This window comes from Poromitra crassiceps (assembly GCF_964638095.1).
Source record: "Poromitra crassiceps genome assembly, chromosome: 1".
Taxonomy (NCBI): domain Eukaryota; kingdom Metazoa; phylum Chordata; class Actinopteri; order Beryciformes; family Melamphaidae; genus Poromitra; species Poromitra crassiceps.
Genome location: NC_139623.1, coordinates 47,703,369 through 47,726,875, shown reverse-complemented (window position 1 = coordinate 47,726,875; position 23,507 = coordinate 47,703,369). Strand labels below are relative to the sequence as shown.

The window sequence follows — 23,507 nt, the reverse complement described above, 5'->3', positions numbered from 1 at the left end:
AGTCCTCTATAGCTGAACACTATCAAACTACATCACTCCTCTATAGCTGAACACTATCAAACTACATCACCTCTATAGCTGAACACTATCAAACTACATCACTCCTCTATAGCTGAACACTATCAAACTACATCACTCCTCTATAGCTGAACACTATCAAACTACATCACTCCTCTATAGCTGAACACTATCAAACTACATCACTCTATAGCTGAACGCTATCAAACTACATCACTCCTCTATAGCTGAACACTATCAAACTACATCACTCCTCTATAGCTGAACACTATCAAACTACATCACTCCTTGTCTTCTTTCTAGAGTTCTTTCTAGAGCCCGACGGGACCCGACCCACCCGACGTGCTCGGGCTGGTCTTGGGCTGACAATTTATGCTAATTAGCCGGGTCGGCTCAGGCTCAGGCTTCACAAAAAAAATAAAAATGGTTTATGTATTTACAGTAGGCTAGATGGATATTGTAATGGCTAAAATGTCTAAATGCTTTGTTGATCCATCAATAATGAGTTGCTCGTTTAAAATGTATATAAGGAGGGTTTTATTACGTAACGAAGTTCCACTGTGCACAGTGGGTCACAGTCCTGAAGAAAAAGACAGTCACAACTGAGCCACGAACCAAGGCGTCTACCCATCATATACAGAAAATGAGCACCAGCCCTCCAACTTGGAGGCCAGTGATTTTCCACTAGGCTCACAGAAGTTCCATCTAACCCAGTACATTTCCATTACGCCAGTAAGTTCCATCTGATGTTCACAAAAGACACAATAACCTTGGTCTGATCACAAGACAAAATACATGTTATCTCCCTTCAGGAATGCTCTGCAGATGGAGAGCAGAGTCCACAAAAGGCATCTGACGGCCGGAACACACATCTTGCGTGTGCTGTGCGTCTGCGTGGCGTCTGCGTGGCGTCTGCGTGGCCTTTTCATTTCGGCTCCCATGTTAACAGGTTACAGCAGCCACACCACCGGCATCAGACGCGCGTCTCAAGCGCGTGTCTTGCGAGCGTGAGACGCGCGTCATCTAGAGAATAGAAGCGAAGCCTATTTTTTCCTTTTACCGCGCGCGTGTCTCTAGCGTGTCTCTACACAAATAGACACAAAAAGACATTAAAATGATATTTTACAGGGGCAGCCACAGCCAATCAAGGCTCGTTTTGATTTGAGACGAGAGGATGGGCTGAGCTCACAGCTGCAGTTCTCCTGCCCTCTGAAAACCAGATAGGCTACAACGTGGCTTCGTTCCTCCCCTCCCCACCACACACACACAGACACACACACACACACACAAATCATACTGCCTCGATTCTGAAGTGAGCCCAAGCGATCTTCAGTTAAAATCATCATTGTATTGTTTATAGCAAATTTAATAAAAGGTAAACTCTATAGGAAGATAGTTGGCAGACAGGCAGCAGCGCAGCAGCTGCACGCACCAGCCACGCTGCCTGTGTGGATGCCGCGGGCGTGCCAGCCGCAGCAAGCACGCCACGCACACGCACACGCCACGCACATGCAAGATGTGTGTCCCGGCCGTTAGAAGAGAGCCATAGATCATTATGGAACAGAGTCGATAATGATCAACAACCAATTAATAAGCAATCAATCAATACATTTGCTCGAGCAATATGCTCTTTATATTCTCTCTCACTTCCTTCCATGCTTACACACACACACATATGCATGCACAGACACAGCTAGAGTTTTCAGTTTCAGCCTGAGCCTGACGGAACCCGACTCGGCCCTATGGGCTCGGGCCGGGTTCGGTCCGACAATTCATGCTTCAACTTACTAGAGTTGGGTCGGGTCAGGATTGAATTTTTAGGCCTGACTGACTGTATGATCTGCTCATCCACTCAGCATTTGGCAATGCCAAGACCATCCGTAACGACAACTCCAGTCGCTTTGGGAAGTACATCGATATCCACTTCACCAGGCGAGGGGCCATCGAAGGAGCCAAAATAGAGCAGTACCTGCTGGAGAAGTCTCGTGTGTGTCGACAGGTGAGACCGGATCACAATTGACATCACTGTCTGTAGGTATAATACAACTTTAATGTTCAGTAACAAACATCATAGAGCATCTAACACCCTCATCTCGTTTTCTGTACACTTCAGTTCAGCTCAATTCAGTTTAGTTCATTCCTTTTGCTGTGTTCATGGGACATATGGTCAATTTTGAGAAACAAAATCCAGTGTTCCAGTGTGAATGAACTTGTAGCTAAAACTAGCTTCTCCAACACTGGATATGCAACATTAAAGGGCTACTTTGCAGATTTTCAGTCAGCTTTGTATCATTACAAAATCAGTAGTAAAACAAATGTTTAACTTCCCTCCGTGTCGCCTGTAGCCGGAGCTTCACATTCGGTCCAAATTATGTATTTTAAGTCATTTGGACCAAGAAGCAGCTAGTGCTGCCTTCAGAAAGATAAAATGTCAGCACTGTATGGGCAGTATTCACTGTATAACCTACTCTACGGATGTGTTGGTATGCATACATCAATGGTATGCACTTGAATGCAACAGGCTACCGTGGACACAGGTAGATGACATCACTAGTGTGTCGCATCTACCTAATAGACCCTTTTCACAGTGGCCATTTTGTGTTGAAAAGGCAGGCTAAACACAGGTGCAAGCAAAACAGTAATGAGGGTTTCCCACTTCCATGATTGGAAGTTGGTTCTATTATTTTAGTTCAGTATTAGTTAGTATTAGGGCTGTCAATCGATTAAAATATTTAATCGCGATTAATCGCATGATTGTCCATAGTTAATCACGATTAATCGCAAATTAATAGAATTTTTTTAATCTGTTCTAAATCTACCTTAAACTGAGGTAGGCTACCTTAAACCTGAGAGCTTTGTGCAAAGATGCACTGTTGTATTAATATGGGTAATTATCATTAGTATGGGTAAGTATTTGGCCATTGGTAATATTGTTATTATTGCTACTAGTTACTGGGAATACACATCTCTCAGGCTGCACTGTGAAGTTAATTGGTGCTATCCTCTACATCTCTCGAGCCACAGACAGGAGAAGCTGCGTGCATACTCTCTCCCCCTCTCTCTTTCTCTCTTTCTCTCTCGGTATATCTCTCGCGTTCCCGTTCTCCGTCGGTCTCTCTCTCTGGTCTGCTCGCCCTCCCTCTCTCACTGCCTGTCTGTCTGTCTCGCTCGCTTTCTCTGCCTCTCTCTCTCCCTCTCTGCCCCCCCCCCCACGCCCCCGTTCTCCGTCTGTCTCTCACTCTCTCTGCCACGGTGAGAGACCAGACAGACGGGGAGAGCTCCCTCTCTCTCTCTCTCTCACCCAAAATGCAGGACATCTTTCTCAATTTGAAGCTGAACTTGCCAATATACCCATTTTCTTCCTCCTTTTCTGCTCATGGAGCTTTGTTTCTGCTTGCTATCAACATTACGGCTTCCTGCTTTCCCAAACTACGGGTCGGACCAAGGCTCAAACTTCAAAGAAAGTGCATGCGTTAATCGCGCGTTAAAAAAAATAGTGGCGTTAAAAGGAATTTGAGTTAACGCGCGATTAACGCGTTAATGCTGACAGCCCTAGTTAGTATTATTACTACTTCTATTAATTAACTTATTAAATTCCCAGTGAAGTTTACTGTTTCATTGCATTGATGTAATTTTGGACAATAAAGTTTATTGATACGCTGTAAAATATCCTGCCTACATTACATATCTCAAGTCATGTCAAGTCATATCTTTGTCAAGTGTTTGATATTTGAGGGATCATTGCAAAACACAATTGTAATATAATATAATATAAGAATATCGTCCGATATATCGATATCGGAATATTTTTATTCCCTAATATCGGTATCAGCATCGGCCTAAAAAAAAATCCAGTATCGGGCGGGCTCTAATTTGAATCCCCATACAGAAATCCCATTGACTCATTCCTGCGGTACTCTATCCCAGTTAAGTTAACCCCCCCCCCTCTCTCTCTCTCTCCCCCAACCCACCCCAGGCTGCAGATGAAAGGAACTACCATATATTCTACTGCATGCTGAAGGGTATGTCTCCAGAGCTGAAGACTAAGCTGGGCCTAGGCCTCGCCACCGACTACTCCTACCTCACTATGGTGAGCGTGTGTGTGTGTGTGTGTATGTGTGTGTGTATGTGTGTGTGTGTGTGTGTGTGTGTGTGTGTGTGTGTGAGTGGGTTAGACCCATATATGGAGCTGATATTGTCCAGACCTGGTCTAGTCAGTGCCGTCCACCTCTGAAATCATGGATGTGATGTAGTTTGATTGGTATTTATTGTAGAGTTGATCAATACTACTCTCTACTGGGAAAATGTACGGTGGCCCTGAAGTGCAAATCACAACCACAAATCAGAAAACACAACGACAAATAAGAAAACACAACGACAAATCAGAAAACACAACGACAAATAAGAAAACACAACGACAAATAAGAAAACACAACAACATATTACTAAACACAACGACAAATAAGAAAACACAACATATTACTAAACACAACGAAAAATAAGAAAACACAACATATTACTAAACACAACGAAAAATAAGAAAACACAACAACATATTACTAAACACAACGACAAATAAGAAAACACAACATATTACTAAACACAACGAAAAATAAGAAAACACAACAACATATTACTAAACACAACGACAAATAAGAAAACACAACGACAAATCAGAAAACACAATGACATATTACTAAACACAACGACAAATAAGAAAACACAACGACAAATCAGAAAACACAATGACATTAACCAAACCGGAAAAGGTAGGTACTCTCAGGTGACATGAATCGTCGCTGATTGGACGAAGGAACTGGTCCGTCCTTTTTGAACCGGAAGGACAACATGTTTCACTAGTTTTCGAAACATGAGCGCCACCGGTGAAGACGTACTTGCCGCTATTAAAGAATATTTTGATGCAGGACATGCATATGACGTGATACTGGATGCTGTCGACAATTCACAATATTATGAGTATGCGTACGTTGAAGACACGTTTAAAAGAAGCAGGGTTGTATAGACGACTCAACTATTCTCCACTACCTGAGGTGTGGGTGGTTGAAGCTCAAAGTAGGCCTCGGCTTGACTCGTGCACATTAAATTGACAAAGGAAAAACTTCCACAGCACTCGATGTAAAAAGCAAAAACAAATCTTTAATCCACAGCACTTCTTACAGGAGTATTCCATGTTAAGTTCTTCTAATTGACAAAAATGTGCTACGGTAAGAAAACCGTGTGGCTCGGTCCTCAATTGAGCCTCAACTGAACAGAAACCACACTCTCAGCCTAGTGAAAGCAGGGACTCTTAATTGATCTCTTAAAGAGACAGTAACATGCCGGAATCTTCCATTGTAACAGAAAGAAAATAGTGTTGCCTTTACACAAAATGTGATGCTTCCATCAATATGAAATAAGTCAAAACTTATTAGCTGACATAACAAATTACTATTTATAAACGTATTAAATAAAATGACTTATGCATGTGAATTTACATAAATTGTTAAACAAATAAAGACTGTGGATACAGTATTTACTGAACTAAACATATAAACATAATTTGGCTCCCACATGAGGTGAGGCATGCCATTCTGACCGAGCTGCAAGGACCTGGGCAACTGTTCGGCTATCGGACTATGTGACAAGTTCTCCAACAAAAACACAGACTACGCGTTAAACATGATGTAGTGATGAGGTTGTTGAAACAACTGAATCCACAAGGGACGGTTTACAAGACGTACGTATCACTCCATGGGTCCAAACTACATATGGCATGTAGATGGATACGATAAACTGAAACCCTTTGGCTTGGCCCTCTCAGGATGTATAGATGGCTTTTCAAGAAGAATAATGTGGCTCGTTTGTGGATCAACAAACAACAATCCATCTGTCATCGCTCACAACTATATGTGACCTGCTCCATCATTTTGAGTCACATTGACCCCAAAACACATTTTGAGTTTTATACACTGTTGGAAAGAGGAGAATGTAAGCTTTCTGGGGATATAAAAAATATCTTTGTACTCCAAAGATTGAGTGAGATACACCCATTTATGTCTTGACTATTTCCAAACTATGTTTTTGAGAAAAACGGCCTCAAAATTTGACATCAATTCTGAAACATTTTTTAGAGAAATCATTCAAACATTAAAAAAAATGAGTTGTCACTACCACCACTATTACTCCTACTATCACAACTACTGCTACTACTACTACTACTACTACTACTACTTCTGCTTACTACTACTGCTGGTGATTGATGATGTCACCAGTGATGTCACTCAAGCACTCAATGATGATGTCATCAGTGATGTACCTCAAGCAATTGTAATCGGTGAGTGATGTCATCAATTCTACTGCTACTACTACTACTACGCCCACACCTCAGGTGGGATTGGGCTGAAAATGTTTATGACCGTGTGTTATGATCTGGCGAAGATCATAGGAAGGTCCAGTTGGTTTCCAGGACATTCCAGGTGGTTTCCTGGATGATCCTGGAAACCACCTTGAAAGTCTTTGAAACCACCTCCCCCAGGTCTGAATGGGCTGAAAATTTGTATGGCGGTGTGTTATGATCTGGTGAAGGTCATGGGAAGGTCCAGTTGGTTTCCAGGACATTCCAGGTAGTTTCCTGGAAAGTCCAGGAAACCACCTGGAAATTCTTGGAAACTACCTCCCCAGGTCGGATTGGCCTGAAAATTTGTATGGCAGTGTGTTATGAAACGGGGAAGGTCATGGGAAGGTCCAGGTGGTCTTCAGGACTTTCCAGGTGGTTTCCTGGAAAGTCCTGGAAACCACCTTGAAAGTCCTGGAAACCACCTCCCAAGGTTGGGTTGGGCTGATTTTTTTTTATAGCAGTGTGTTATGATCCGGGGAATGTCATGGGAAGATCCAGTTGGTTTCCAGGACATTACAGGTGGTTTCCTGGAAGATCTTGGAAACCACCTTGAAAGTCTTTGAAACCACCTCCCCCAGGTCTGAATGGGCTGAAAATTTGTATGGCGGTGTGTTATGATCTGGGGAAGGTCATGGAAGGTCCAGATGGTTATCAGGAATTTCCAGGTGGTTTACTGCCTGGAAAGTCCTGGAAACCAACTCCCCAGGTCGGATTGGGCTAAAAATCTGTATGGTGGTTTTATGATCCGGGGAAGGGTCAGGTGGGAGCCGATCTTCCCAACTGCAGAACCAGATATTTTTCAGCTACAAAATGACATACCATGATATGCCCCACATTATGATATGCCCCATGTTCAGAACATAACATTCACCATGTGGTATCAGATGGATTTACAACCCTACAAACTTTCATTAGGCTATAGGCTATTATTTTGTTTAGCTAAGAAATTATTTCCTCACATTTTTGTGTCTCAGATGCTCTCTCTCGCTCTCTCTCTCTCTCACACACACACACACACACACACATGCAAAACCACCTGTTTTATAATCTCCTGTACCTCTCTCTCTCTCTCTCTAACATTATTATAGGCTATTTTGCTGAAATAATTTTCCTCACATTGTCTCTCAAGATGCTCATGAACACACAAACATTTAGCTGTGATTTTCTCATGTCCATTGATTATCAGGAAAACACTATGCCTACTATAGCCTTTACAAACAAACAAATAAATACATTAATTAATTAATCAATTAATTATGTAGTCTATTCACCTTATGTAGCCACGCCCATTTGACCCGGTTGTGTGGCCGTATCAAAACTTCCGGCTGGCTGCATGTTTTTTACATTAATCCTTTTATTTTACCCCCTTCACTTGGTTAATGACATTGTGTTCTCTGATTTGTCGTTGTGTTTTCTTATTTGCCGTTGTGTTTTCTTATTTGTCGTTGTGTTTTCTTATTTGTCGTTGTGTTTAGTAATATGTTGTTGTGTTTTCTTATTTGTCGTTGTGTTTTCTTATTTGTCGTTGTGTTTTCTTATTTGTCGTTGTGTTTAGTAATATGTTGTTGTGTTTTCTTATTTGTCGTTGTGTTTTCTTATTTGTCGTTGTGTTTTCTTATTTGTCGTTGTGTTTAGTAATATGTTGTTGTGTTTTCTTATTTGTCGTTGTGTTTTCTTATTTGTCGTTGTGTTTTCTTATTTGTCGTTGTGTTTAGTAATATGTTGTTGTGTTTTCTTATTTGTCGTTGTGTTTTCTTATTTGTCGTTGTGTTTAGTAATATGTTGTCGTGTTTTATTTTTGTCGTTGTGTTTTCTGATTTGTCGTTGTGTTTTCTTATTTGTCGTTGTGTTTTCTGATTTGTCGTTGTGTTTTCTGATTTGCGGTTGTGATTTGCACTTCAGGGCCACCGTAAAAATGTTATATATTAGTACAAAATATCAGCTATCAGCAGCTTCATCCCATAAATATCGGCCTTCAGTACAACAATGTATACTACTACTAATAATTAATAGTTATTATAATAATAATCATTAATACATACATGCATACAGGTGCATACATAATATATTGTACAATAAAAACATGCATACAGATACATACAGTTGAAGTCGGAAGTTTACATACACTTGTCATTACAACTAATTTGTTAACCATCTACTTTTACTAAGTAATTTTTCCAACAATTCTTTACAGACAGATTAATTCACTATATCACAATTCCAGTGGGTCAGAAGTTGACTGTGACAGCTTGGAAAATTCCAGAATAGTATGTCATGGCTTTAGAAGCTTCTGATTGACATAATTTGAGTCAATTGGAGGGGTACTGTGGAAGGGTTAAGGTTAGGTTAGGGTTCAGGGTTAGGGTTTGTAACAAGTAACCCGGACTGAGACCCAATTGCAGAGACGGAGGCAGAAGAAACGTTTGAAAGTCTTTTACTGGAGATTTCAAGGAATGACTTTCCAAAAATGACAAAAGCGTAACATGAACAAAGTAACACAAAGCAGACAATCCAGCAAGGACTGGCTCCCACCGACTCCAATATATATGCACCCCAGAACAGCTGATTGGGATCAGGAGCAGCTGGAGAGGACTGTGGACGTTGCACTCACAGGTGGGAGTGATCACCTAATCACTCAACACAGACAGGAGCACAAAAAAGAACATTAAATGAAAACACTCCAAATCATATGACAGGGTTAAACATTTCAGTTTGAATGACTTCAAGCGCTCAGTGTTGCTCACCCTCTGGCTCTGTCCCCCTGTAGGGTAACTGTACGCAGTGCGACGGCCGGGACGACCTGAACGACTACTCCAGCATCCTGGCGGCCATGAAGGTCCTCATGTTCACCCAAACGGAGAACTGGGAGATCTCCAAGCTGCTGGCTGCCATCCTGCACATGGGCAACCTGCGCTTCGAGGGTGAGTCACACTGCATGGTCTCTCGGGCCGCAATTCGTTGGAAAATAATTTTAATCACAATATTAGTTACTAGGGTTAGACCGATAGATCAGGTTGAAATGTACTGCATGTATCAGCCAGTCAGTGTTGTCTACCTCTGATATGATGGATGTGATGCAGTTTGATTGATTACTTTTTTCTTTTCTTTTTTAGAATTGATCAATACTAGAGATGTTTACTGTCCAAATACTTGAACTTGATTTATTTATTTCCATGAAATTTAACAAATTTAAAGAACATCTGCACAAAATGTCAGCAGTAAAAAACAATGGCCTTCAACTTAGATCATTATTTAAAGGTCCCAATTTGTGCAGCTGTAACCTCTTAAAAACGTGTGTCTCTGGTCCATAAAACATGATTCTGGATTAATTTGTCGAAAATATAGCAACCCCGTTTGTTGTGACGGAGTTGTCACTTCCTCATCTCGTTGCGTCGCAAGAATGGTCTGTTTCTATAATATATTCAGAACTAACAGTTCCCATTGGCCGCTGAGGGAGAGCCCGCCCCAGGCTCAGATTAGCGTCTGTGGACCAGCACGCTAGGTTGTGTCGACAACTAACGCTATCGCTAACTTAACGTTGCTACGCTAAAGAGGACATCTCAAAATGCCTAGACTTACCGAATGCACCTCCGCAGTTGCTGGATCACGTACAGTTGGCGTCGCTCCAGCTAGAAGTGTTAATTTTGTGGCTATAGACAAAATGGTGCAGGTAGCTTGTGTGAGAGAGACCCGCGCAGTATGCATGAGGAAGCTCGTGACGTCCCGATACCCCGTCTGGGAAACAGAGCGTTTGGGGGTGTGGCTTGAAGGAGACTGCAGGGGGAAGCTGGATAGGGACAAATCCAACTGTGGCAGTTCTGAGGTTGTGACCACTCATTACAGGGAGGGCTGACAGCAGTATACAGTATATGCATTTACAAGTAAAAACAGCTTTTGCACGGAATGGGACCTTTAAGGAAAAAATAAAAAAATAAAAAAATATATATTTTTGCCTTCTTGTCCCCAACCCCCTCCCCCTCAGCTCGTACCTCGTACAACCTGGATGCCTCTGTGGTGGTGAGATCCCCTGACCTGATGACTGCCGCTTCACTCATGGAGGTATGTGTGTGTGTGTGTGTGTGTGTGTGTGTGTGTGTGTGTGTGTGTGCAGGCAAAGCAAAAGGTGAAGGAAAAGAAAAGAGACAAAAAACGTAAGAGTCTTGAAGCCAATGCAGAAAAATGTTGCATGTGTGTTTTTGGCTGCTGTGCTATGCGTGATTGAATGTGTTTGTGTAGAAGTGTTCTTAGAGACTATTATTGCTGCCTTGTTATGGTGCGGTGCCTCATGCCTGCAGTTGTTGGCGGGCCATGGCCAGTGGTGTGAACTGTGAAAGCTGTGTTGATTAACGTGGTCTCAGGAAAACAAAGCTCCTTCATGCTATATGGCCTATAACACAAGAGAATACAGTACCGTAGTCATTGTAGTATGCTGTCCTCTGCTGCATTTCAATAATGAGAGACTAGAAGGAAGGTATAACAAACTTTAATGAATGGACAAACAACATTTAGATTTGGCGTATGACTCCATGATGTTATGTCGCTCCTCCTGAGTGAGAGGAGGACGTCAATGATGTATAGGATAGAGAACCCCCCATAGGGAGTTCTACAGGAGTCATGACATTGGTGGTGTTAAGGGGAGGAGGTGGGTTGGAACAACTGCAATGGCGTAGAATCAGCGACTGCGGGTGACACACAGGTGAGTTACACACAGACAAATACCAGGGGCCTGATATAAACTACTACTCCATTCATGTGATACTCCATTCAAGTGATTGGCCAGCAGGCCAGAGAGGGAAAGCGTGGGAAAGTGTGGGAGACAGTGATTGGACAGGATTGATGGGGGCGTGTCTATTTATAACTGAGAGACATAACCTGAACAGGGCATTGGCTGCAGGGGAGATAAAGATGAATGGAAGGAATCAATGAATGAATGAATAAGATAGATTAATCAGGTATTGACTAAGGTAGCCTTCATTATTGAAAATTGTCTGAGACATCATTAAACGTCACTCTGGTGTTTTTTTCTCCACTCCAGCCAGGTCAAACTGCAAAGAAAAATATCATTCTTTAAAAAAAGAATAGAAAGTCCTCCCAGCCCTGTCTTCAGTGAAGAGGACATAGAGGTTGATGCAAGGGGCAAGTTTAGTGATAGACTATTTGTCCTTCATGCTAATGCATGCAGATTTAATTTTAAGATTTGTGTGGTCTCCTTGTTTGTCAAGTCCATTGAGCCTGGGCAGTGACAATGTACTTAGTCTGGTGATTATGGATCTTTCCAGGAGGCTGAGCAGTTTGGAAAATAGCCTTGGTTACACCTGCTCAGTCTGTTAATTTAAAATTAGGTATTTCTCTAAATCTGGCTTCCAACCCCCCAACTTTTTTTTTGGCGGTGCACGAAGAGTTCGCCCCTGGTGGGCTGGTCTGGACCTACTGCCAGGGCCTCTTTTTGGTCCCAGTCCGGCCCTGTGTGTGTGTGTGTGTGTGTGTGTGTGTGTGTGTGTGTGTGTGTGTGTGTGTGTGTGTGTGTGTGTGTGTGTGTGTGTGTGTGTGTGTGTGTGTGTGTGTGTGTGTGTGTGTGTGTGTGTGTGTGTGTGTGTGTGTGTGTGTGTGTGTTGTAGTCAAGTCACTATATCTCAAGTGTGAGTCGAGTCACAAGTCCCCGAGTACAAGTCCAAGCTACCAAAGAAGAGTCCGAGTTGAGTCTGAGTCAAGTCCCCATTACCTGAGTCTGAGTCAAACATTCTTCTACCATTCGAACAGTAAAGTTACTTAATTTATCTATAAAATTGCACTTGATTCTCTATGATAATGTTATACCCCCACAACCTGGACATCTCAGACCCAGTGGTTAAGTCACTTCAGAGGATAACATTACCGTAGCTAGCTAGGTCCTTAACGTTAATATCAGCCAGCCAGCTATAGTTCAAGAGGAAGACTCCCGCACACTGACTTCACTTAAAGAAGACTTTTATTAAATAAATGCAATGTTTCGGTCAAGCGACCTTCATCTGGCATATGGTATGACAAAGACTGGAACCTGTTTAAATAGGAACCAGGAAAAGAACAATCATCCAATCGGAGCAAGGCAATTATGTAGTAGACCCATGGAGCAAATCAGTGCAAATCACTAGACTGCAGGTGTCACACAATTACAATTACAGTAAATTGACAAAAAATATTCAAACACAATTCCCAGTGAAATAGGGTAAAAAGAACATATACAGCATAGGTACAAAGAAGAGTTCTGTAACAGCTGTAAATGGCTCTGAAATACAGAAAATATATAAGTAATCATAACCTATGTCATGTCAGAAGGGCTTTAGGTGCTTGCATAATTATAAGGGGGTGTGGTGAGACACGCCAATGCACCCAAATAACACTCAAGACAAGAGGGATGGTCTAAAACAGACCCTGGAATAAATAGAAAAGGACAAAGTAGGCTATATGAAAACAATAATAATTATACAAATCAGAGCATGACATTCAAAAGGAGTTAATCATTTAGGCCTTTTGGCGATAAGGTTTGTAAATTGAAAATCCAACGGGCAACCCTTTCAATGCCACAGAAGCGTAGGGAAGAAATATCATGCTTCATATCAATAAATTGGACAGCTACGGGGTAGACCCTGTCATTACGCCGAATAGTACTCTTATGTTCACTTATGCGTTGTTTTAATTTACGTGTGGTCTTGCCGACATAAGCAAGACCACGCGGACAACGGATCATGTAAACCACATGAGTAGAGACGCAAGTGATAAGGCTCTTTATCATATATCTTTTCCCGGTATGAGGATGGAGGAAGGAGGATGTCTTAAAAGTATTATGGCAGTCTCCATCTGTTGTGATGTCCAAGTCTGAGACATCAGCGCTCAAGTCCAAGTCGACTCGACTCGACTTGATTGGACGAGTCCTGAAAATTAGTACTCAAGTCGGACTCGCTACCCTACCAATCCCTCCCACCACCTGTAGATGTGGTCCAGGTCTTTATATCTTCCTAATGTTGCTTTGTTGTTTGTTTACGGCAGGTGGAGCCCAAGGATGTGATGGTCTGTTTGACCACCCGCACCCTGATCACGCGTGGGGAGAGCGTGACCACGCCTCTCAGCGTGGCGCAGGGCTTGGATGTCAGGGACGCCTTTGTCAAGGTGCCCATCTTTTCTTTTGCCCCTTTATAGGCATCTATCATGATTAGCAGCAGGATGGCCTCGACCAGAGATTCTCACTCTCTTTCATATCAAGAACCCTCATTTATTCAACATTGAGACCATGCCCCCTCCCCCCCCCCCCCCCATTGCAAATAGTTATGTTTAACAATTCATCAATTTGCTAGGAATGCCCTCAAGGACCCCATGGTGGTCTCCAGACCTCACTTTGTAGACTATACAGTAGTTACTCTCATGGCCTCAAGGCACTGAACCCCCTAACTGTTAGTGCTCAAAGGCCATTGCTCTATTGACATCGTGAAGAGCGATTTTTCTGAAATGTGTTAAAATGAGCCAATTACACATCCTTTCCATAGTGCAGGCTACATTAAATTGAGACCACTGATGCTTTTAAAGCAACTGACAGTAGCAGGGCAGGCTGCTAGCAGGGCACTGCCACGGTGGCCTTAGGGATCTCAGGGCATCACGGCCAGAGGGAGGGGCAACGGCGACCATGGCCTCCATGTAATTCCCACCCTGGTGCTCACTCATGATAAACTACTCTGATAACAGTGTCAACGAAACATGTAAAAGGTAAATCTTGAAAAGGTTAAAATATGAGTTGTCATTTACTTTGAGTTGAATGTTCCAGGGGATCTACGGCAGGCTGTTTGTCTCGATCGTGGATAAGATCAACGCAGCCATATACAGGCCGCCATCCTGCGAGAGCAAGATCATCCGCAGGTCAATCGGCTTGCTGGACATCTTCGGCTTCGAGAACTTCATCGTCAACAGGTAATTTCTACTGGGTGGCTTGATGAAGAACAATGTTACAACTCTCGGAAAACCAGATGCAACTTTTTGATATGGCAGCTCAGAGTAGTAACTCATGAATTGATGATTCAAGTTTGTGAGTATAGTTTTAACTCAAAATCACTCCACAAATACTATGAAGTACCATCAAAACGGGCAAAGCAGAATATCGTATTATTCCCCCAAATCCTTTGGAGGGTCAAAAACAATAATCTACTTCTCTCACGCCGATGCTCACTCACTGCTTTCCGATTGCTTCCCTCCGTAGTTTCGAACAGCTGTGCATCAACTTTGCCAATGAGAACCTGCAGCAGTTCTTCGTCCGCCATGTCTTCAAACTGGAGCAGGAGGAGTACAATCTGGAGGACATCAGCTGGCAGCACATCGAGTTCACGGACAACCAGGACGCACTGGACATGATCGCCAACAAGCCCATGAACATCATCTCCCTCATTGATGAAGAGAGCAAGTTCCCTAAGGTGCAGTACAGTGGGAGAAGCACATACTGTACGACTCTGCTGTGTTTTTGAATGCACTTGCACTTGGGTGTAAAGCTGCCTCCACATGATAAGCGATCTTCTCTTCTCTCACCGCGAGGTAGATCGGAGAAAGGTCAGCGGTAAATAGGTCAAAGTTTATACAATTTGAACTTTGACCTCAGCGCAAGGTGGCACATTTGAGCGGTGCGCGACGCCAAGTGTAGCGCTGCCGCATAGTTGGGAGGCACCGCTCACCCCATAGGAAAACAACAAGACAGCGGGCGCACAGCTGTTTTAACGCGGATCATGTGTGGGGGGCTTAAGATACAGGTATGATCTGAATCAGGGGTGGGCAACCAGCAACCTGTGTGGCCCGTGCTGGAATTGCATTTTTTTTTTTTTTACAGTGCACCTGACATGCAAGATACCCGCTGAATAAGTGTCCAAATGTTCATGTCATTCTGGCCAATACTCGACTTCTGTTATAACATTTCAGTCTGGAATATGGAATATCTTTCAATAATCTTTATGACTAAAAGGCTAAAAGTAATCTCATGCGTAAGAAATTACTGTTCTACACTTATGCTTGAATTAACACACTCATATTCTGGTTTATTTCAAGAAAAACATTTTGGCTAGTGGAAATTCTAATTGGCTGGTAACTTTAAAATCTAGCAGCCATATTGGCAAGTGGTCAAAAACGTTCATTTCAAGCCCTGCAAGGAGAGCAGGTGGTGACATAGGAGTGAGTGAGAAAAGGATCAAATATTGGTGGTTAAGACTGAATAATGACATCACAACTGTTAATTTAAAATGAGTTATTCCTCTAAATCTGGCTTCAAATGCCCCAAATATTTCACGCCGGTGCCAACATTTTTTTGTGGCCCTCTATCATCAAAGTTGCCCATCCCTGATCTAAATGCTACGTCAGAGGCCTTTCCACCCTGACAAGGACACAATTCTGGTGGCAAACACTTTTGGCATGAAAATGGAGACACTTAACAGGTGCAATTCGACTGAGAGAGACAAATGAAGCCACTGTTAGTGACACAGTGCCACAGTTATTTTTCACGTGTTAGAGTTCAAAAGCTCATGTCTGCTTTGTCCTGTCAGGGAACCGATGCCACGATGTTGTACAAGCTCAACTCGCAACACAAGCTCAACACCAACTACGTCCCTCCTAAGAACAGCTATGAAACACAGTTTGGCATCCAGCACTTTGCTGGTGTGGTGCACTACGAGACCAGAGGTAGGTCCTGCTGCATTGTTCCCCTGCATTACGCCACATCTGGTCACATCACCATCTACACCTCCAGTGGAATAGAGAGGCAAAGTGACATTTCGTAAAATGCCTATAAAAATAGTTTTACTTGGTCAAACCAACCGGTTCAGCTATATTTAGAATCGGGAGAGACCATAGAACATTTCACTCGGACCAAAACAAAACAAAACAACATCAAAAAAATATTTTCTTTAAACCCACTTTTTTTTTAAACGTTTTTGTCCGAGTGAAATGTTATGTCCGCCATTTATTTTCCCATAGACATTTCATAAAATGCGTATAAAAACAGTTTTACTTTTTCAAACCAAATGGTTCAGATATATTTAGAAACAGGAGAGACCACGAAAATCTCTGGTACAGTGATGAAGCAGGAAGTGACGTTCCACTTTGGCTCTCTATGGACACTGTGGAGCAGTTTGCTCAGACGTAGCCACTCTTGTTCAAATGAGTACAAAAGACTACACACTGCATGTATCATAAAATTGCTTTAAACAAAGTCAGACAAATTAAATCAATTTGGTTATACCTAATTGATGCTGATAATGCTTGTTGTCACAAGTGCAACAAATTGTTTGCTTATAAGCGCACGCCCACTCGCTCTCTCTGGACATGAGCCTGTACCTTCTAAACATGGACATAGTACTGGGGGCTTGGGTGGGTAATATCCGTGTTCGCGGGAGCGTGCTCACAACGGACAATTGTATCGGTACAGCCCATCTGTGTGATCTCTGGATATCTCTCCTCCTTTCCTCCAGGGTTCCTGGAGAAGAACCGAGACAGCCTCCACACCGACATCATCCAGTTGGTCCACTCCTCCAAGAACAAGTTCATCAAGCAGATCTTCCAGGCCGACGTGGCCATGGTGAGACCAGCAACTAATGCTGTTAGTAGGGATGCACGCTTCCCCCCACCCCCCACTCAACTATTTTGGCTGACTGCCAATGCTGATACAGATATATGCGTAATTTTTTCCCACCTCATTTCAGAGAACAGGTCTCTCCTGTAGTGGAATTAAGACATTATTATACCTACTCCCCACTGGCAGATGCAGGCATCATTACAATGCTTTTCAAAACATACACATTCACTTGGCAAAATAAGAAAATTCAACTTAGGTTATGGAAACTTGAAAGAAGAGCCGATGCACACCCTCACAATCTTATGGATAGGTGCGTCGGAGGAGAGTACATAAGCAGAAGAAATAATTCCCGCACACTATCCAGTTACTGGCAAACTTTATTACAACGTTTCGGTCACTCAGACCTTCATCAGGTAAAATGGAGTACAAGCAAAATGAGGCAAGTATTTATATTCACACCTCGCAGGATGCGCCCAATCAGGGACCGTGTGCTGGCTGGCAATCACTGCCACAGATTGTGTGTGGTTAGCAAATCACAGAGGGCACAGCCCTTACAACACCATACAAGGGAAAATTGAAAATGTAACATGGCAACTAGATTCAAGTCAAGTAAATTCTAATAGGTAGTAAAACACTAGAAAATAGTATAGAAAAATATTGTAGAAAAATATTTAATAAAAGGTTATCATAGAAAGATATTGTAGAAAAGTTTTTAAATCTAGGACAATACATTTAATAACATGTTAAGCATTTAGGTTTCTTCGCAGTAAATATGACAAATACCAAAAGGAGGGGTTCAGTACCTGGGCAATAGAAAAATACAAAATTAGTATAGTCTTACCTATACATAATAGAAGAGCTACTGCATACATTATAAACTATAATATACACCACAGAATACTTCACAACATGACATTAAGAAGTAGCTCATCATTAAGACCATTAAGATCATTAAGAGTCTGTAAAGAATAGATCCAGAAGGCTTCCCTTTGATTGCCAGCCAGCTCACGGTCCCTGATCGGGCGCATCCTGCGATGTGTGAATATAAATACTTGCCTCATTTTGCTTGTACTCCATTTTACCTCATGAAGGTCTGAGTGACCGAAACGTTGTAATAAAGTTTGCCAGTAACTGGATAGTGTGCGGGAATTCTTTCTTCAACTTAGGTTATGGAAAACATGTAATATTTTTATTTACATGTATGTAACATTTTCTTCTGAACAAAACTGTAAGCTTCATCCTACTTAAACAGGCTTAGATGATGCTCTCCCTTAGACGATCCTGATCAGAGCCACCAGCACCACAACCAGGACACATTTGGGCATCATTAAAGTGTGGCTTTATCAGCATGGCAGAAATGTTTGTTTCGGGCCCATGCTGACATTTAATTTGAAAGTCTTTAGTGACCAATACTGATGACGTGCCGAGCGGTTAGATTTTGTTAAGTTAAGTTATGGTAAGTTATCCTTTATTTATCCCCATGGGGAAATTCATCCTCTGCATTTGACCCATCCTCTCCACTTAGTAGTGTAGTAGAGGCAGTGCAGCGCCCAGGGACCAACTCCAGTTCTTTTTGCCAGTGCCTTGGTCAGGGGCACTGACAGGAATCTTAACCCTAACATACATGTCTTTGTTGGTGGGAGGAAAGCGGAGCACCCGGAGAAAACCCACACGAACACGGGGAGAACATGCAAACTTCACACAGAAAGGACCCGGGACGGACCGGAGTTCGAACCTGGGACCTTCTTGCTGTGAGGCAACAGTGCTAACCATTGAGCCACCGTGCCTCTTTGTGTTGGCTTAGTAGATCATAAGAAGTGCACTGCTGGCCGTGGTGGTGAAACAATGTTTTTATGACCTCTTTATGGGTTTTAGGGTATTTTAGGGTATCCGAGTGATGATGGCTTCTGCCTCCCTTTTAGCTTTTCTCCTCATGGTGTTGGATTTCACTAACAACGCTCCCCTTCCTCTCAATCTCCTCTCCCTCCTCTGTTCTCTGTCTTTGTCCTCTGACATCAGTTTCTGTGTGGCTATCAGCAGCCCAGCTCCTCCGATCCTAAGGTAATCAAAGGTCAGAATATCCAGCCACACTTATAAAGAGTACAACTTGAATTAGACCAACGCGTTTTGGCTTGTCGCCTTCATCAGGGTCATTTTCTGACCTCCTGAGCCTGTGCTCATGTCAAATGTAGGTGTGAATCAACATTGTGTGCATATTTTACTACATGCATAACATACAAATATGTTTTAAAGTGAAAACTAAAGCAAAAAAAAAAAAATCTCCTCTTAGTTCCTGTTATAATAATAAGCCACTATTATCTGTTGGTAAAGGTGTTGTAGGTAACTAGGCATCTCGCGCGCTCGTTGCCTAGGCTCGGCCTCACCTATTGGTGCAGTGTGTGTGTGTGTGTGTGTTGCTCACTAAATGTTATTGCATCAGTGATGTCACAATGCCTCCTTGTGTGTGGCTGTGTGCCCCATTATGATATCACTGATTACATCATCATCAGTGTGTGTGTGTGTGTGTGTGTGTGTGTGTGCCCCCCTATGACATCACTGATCAGTCTTGTCACAATGCCTCCTTGTGTGTGTGTGTGTGTGTGTGTGTGTGTGTATGTGTGTGTGTGTGTGTGTGTGTGTGTGTGTGTGTGTGTGTGTGTGACATCACTGACCAGTCTTGTCACAATGCCTCCTCCTTGTGTGTGTGTGTGTGTGTGTGTGTGTGTGTGTGTGTGCGTGTGTGTGTGTGTGTGTGTGTGTGTGTGTGCGCGCGCGTGCGTGTGTGTGTGTGTGCGCCCTTATGACATCACTTTTGACATCATCACTGATGACATCACATCATTAGCTAATTAGCTTAATTAAAAAATATGGCTCTGTCAGGTCACCCGCACTGATTCTGAAAGTTTCTGCCCGATCGCACTTGAAACGGCGTAGCTGTGGCCGGACACAGAATTGAAACATACAAATAAACATAAATATCGGCCACATACTCAATTTTATAGATAGGTCATCTATTTTAAATATTTACTACGGTGGCCCAATAGAGGTCAACACACTGCAGTTTAAGAAAACACAAGCAAATTAAGAAAACATATTCATCAATTTGACAACACAAGTGCTGAATATACACACAACCATATACACAAACGCACTGCAAATACACACAACACAATCATAATAGTAATAATAGTGGGTTGAGCTCTCTCGGCTCCTGTAGACTAAGGTAGTAATCTTAAAGTAGTAATTAAGGTAGTAAGTAAGATTAACTCATTGCAACACAGTCTCTTAGAAAAACGTATAATACCAACGATGTGGACCAACGTTGCTATTTTACAATTTCGGCTCGAAAAACGTAAAATATTAACGTTCCGAGTGGTTAGGGTGAGGATTAGAGTAGGGGGAGGAGTTAGAAACAGAAAATATCCATAAAACACGCCCAAACCCCGCCCACCGCTGTAGACGCGTACGTTCCCATTTTACAATTTCTTAGCCGACATCGTAAAATAGCAACGTTTGTCCACAAACGTGCCTATTTTACGTTTTTTTTGGAGATCGGGTTGCTCATTGAGTGCCAGCCACTTTTGGAGAACGGACGCCCCCAGTGCCAGAGTTTCAGAGCGTTTTCAGTGATTTCTCGAGGCCCACAGAATATTGTGTGATATTACTATGTAAACACCAAACACGCACAAAGAATGATGAGACTCTCTTCTATCATCTGCAAAAAAAAGTTTATTGATACCATTTTCCGTTCTTTAGTTATGAGCCTGAGAAGATAGGTTGTTTTGAGCAAAAAGACACGTTTCAATTTAGAATCAGAGATATTCAGCCTTTTGTGAAAGGAAGCATTTCAAGCACATCATTGACTCTGAAGCTAATATTTTCTGATGTAATGACACCTCAAAAATAATTTCCTTCAATAAAAGAGTGAAAACAAAGGAATTTTGTTTGGCCAAATAATATATTTTAGCTGCAACGAGCAGCGCTGGCCCCTGCGTGCGCAGACTCTACACCTTCTTGCTGGTCTTGATTTACTGCTGGTGGGCATCAGATAGCCTATTCTAGCTTGTTTGCCTGTCTCTGTGCATCGAGCCTGCTGCTGCCTGGGTCTGTGTTTACTGTCAATGGTTGTATGCTGTAGTGCCCTGCGTGCCCCACCCCCCTCCTCCTCCTCCGTGGGAGTGTCGCTGGGGCTCTGCTGCGAGTGCGTTTGCTCTGCGTTTGCTCTGCGTTTGCTCTGCACTGAAAAGTGTGCTGCACCCCGCTTTTTCAAAGCCTGTCGCCGGCTCCCAGCTGAGAATAATGTAACTTTTCAGAAATACGCTGGTGTCGGCAACTAAATCATATGGAGGGGCTATCGCAGCGGACACGGAGGGGCTCAATTGTGGCAGCAGATGACTGCTGTTCACAGGCACAGCTAACGTTATGCTTCATGCATATCGATGCGATTTCCGTTTCCCCATTACTTCTTCTCTCTTTTTTCCTCGCCTTTCTCTAATCTGGAGAGCACTGTCGCCACCTAATGGGTCGCTAAAATAGCTTTTACACATTCAACAGCCACCATACTTTCACAGGAGATGGATCTGGCTTTGATCCACGTCCCACCGTCAAAAAACGCAATTGACGAACATACTCGTCCTTGGCACTCTACGTTACTAAACCAATTGACGAACATACTCGTCCTTGGCACTCAATGAGTTAAGGTAGTAGATTAAGGTAGTAATCTACACGGAATAAAATTACAATGGCCTGTGTAAAGCTTGTTCATTTGGATTGTCAAGGTTTCATGCTGTGTGTGTGTGTGTGTGTGTGTGTATGTGTGTGTGTGTGTGTGCGCGTGCGTGCGTGCGTACTGTAGAGTGTTGAGACCAGAAAGCGCTCTCCGACTCTCAGCAGCCAGTTCAAACGTTCCCTGGAGATGCTGATGAGGACGCTCAGTGTGTGTCAGCCATTCTTCGTTCGCTGTATCAAACCCAACAAGCTCAAAAAACCTATGGTGAGTGTGTGTGTTAGTGTGTACTGTGTAGTGTGTACAGTGTGTGTGTGTGTGTGTGGTTGTGTGTGTGTGTGTGTGTGTCTGTGTGTGTGTGTGTGTGTGTGTGTGTGTGTGTGTGTGTGTGTGTTAGTGTGTGTACTGTGTGTACAGTGTGTGTGTGTGTAGTGTGTACTGTGTGGGTGTGTGTGTGTGTGTGTGTGTGTGTGTGTGTGTGTGTGTGTGTGTGTGTGTGTTAGTGTGTACTGTGTGTACATTGTGTGTGTGTGTGTGTGTGTGTGTGTGTGTTAGTGTGTACTGTGTGTTAGTGTGTACTGTGTGTAGTGTGTACAGTGTGTGTGTGTGTGTGTGTGTGTGTTAGTGTGTACTGTGTGTAGTTTGTACAGTGTGTGTGTGTGTGTGTGTGTGTGTGTGTTAGTGTGTACTGTGTGTACAGTGTGTGTGTGTGTGTGTGTGTGTGTGTGTGTGTGTGTCTGTTGGAGATCCTTCCTACAAAATAATACACGGGCTGGTGAAAGGGGTAACAACAAGGCAACCATGAAATCGCAAATGAAGATAAAAGGTTGTTTTTTGAAAATAAGCTGACTTTTTTTCATATTATGCAAGTTTAGATGTTGGAGAACACACTCGATATAACAAACAACAGTTTTAGGATCACTAGATTAATTTTTTTGCGAACTAAAGCTTGTTCACCAACTTTCAGGACGATTTTCTCTGAATGTTGCTTTTAGGAGTGGGGACATTCAAATAAGCATATCTTCTTCAACTATTTTGAGATTTGAATGTACTAGTTAGGTAACATTATCTAAAAAGCCACTCATCCTGCTACAGTGTTACTTGTGTTAGCATGGTTGTTGTTTCGCTACTTTATAGCCTTGCTAATGTGAGCAAGGTGGATAGCTTATAGCAAAAGAAATGGCAAAAAAGGCAGCTCAATTGAATAATGGCAATGGGACTTTTCTTTTTTACATCACAGGTTAAGTAATGCCATAAATGTATCATTTCTATATATAACAGTAACAAGTATTTTCTTTCTACTTCTACAAAATTCTCAGCAAAGCAACAGTAGGATATGTCTACCTGAGTAGGATACTGTGATACTTACACTCCTGCATTTCCTGTTGTATGTCTGTCCCTCTGTTATTTGTTTAGTTATTTGACAGGGAGCTGTGTATTCGTCAGCTACGCTATTCCGGCATGATGGAGACCATCCGGATCAGGCGGGCTGGTTATCCCATCCGGCACACCTTTGCCGAGTTTGTTGACCGCTACCGGGTCCTTATGCCTGCCGTTAAACCAGCCCACATACAGGTCAGCAGCACAACCACTCTCCTTTCAATTCTCTTTCTGTTTACCAATACATTGTTTCTATTTGAATACTCCAAGATCATTACCTGAGGTTCATCATTCAGTGTCTTTAAAATACTAGGCATCTCGTGCACCAGGAGGCGGCAGTGTGTGTGTGTGTGTGTGTGTGTGTGTGTGTGTGTGTATGTGTATGTGTGTGTAAGTGTGTGTGTGTGTGT

The 23,507-nt window shown here is 42.7% G+C and overlaps 1 protein-coding gene across 1 annotated transcript in view; it reads left to right on the top strand.

Annotated features, from left to right (window-relative positions):
• myo7ab (myosin VIIAb) overlaps positions 1–23,507 on the top strand; it is a gene marked incomplete at its 3' end in the record, with an annotated part of 147,464 nt that overhangs the window by 16,779 nt on the left and 107,178 nt on the right. Inside the window, exons 5-16 of the mRNA XM_083636027.1 lie at positions 1,875–2,017; positions 3,995–4,108; positions 9,183–9,336; positions 10,398–10,474; positions 13,442–13,561; positions 14,211–14,353; positions 14,640–14,850; positions 15,964–16,099; positions 16,888–16,994; positions 19,011–19,052; positions 21,847–21,984; positions 23,134–23,292. Of these exons, the coding sequence (XP_083492153.1) occupies positions 1,875–2,017; positions 3,995–4,108; positions 9,183–9,336; positions 10,398–10,474; positions 13,442–13,561; positions 14,211–14,353; positions 14,640–14,850; positions 15,964–16,099; positions 16,888–16,994; positions 19,011–19,052; positions 21,847–21,984; positions 23,134–23,292 (1,544 nt within the window). The remainder of the gene's footprint in view (positions 1–1,874; positions 2,018–3,994; positions 4,109–9,182; positions 9,337–10,397; positions 10,475–13,441; positions 13,562–14,210; positions 14,354–14,639; positions 14,851–15,963; positions 16,100–16,887; positions 16,995–19,010; positions 19,053–21,846; positions 21,985–23,133; positions 23,293–23,507) is intronic.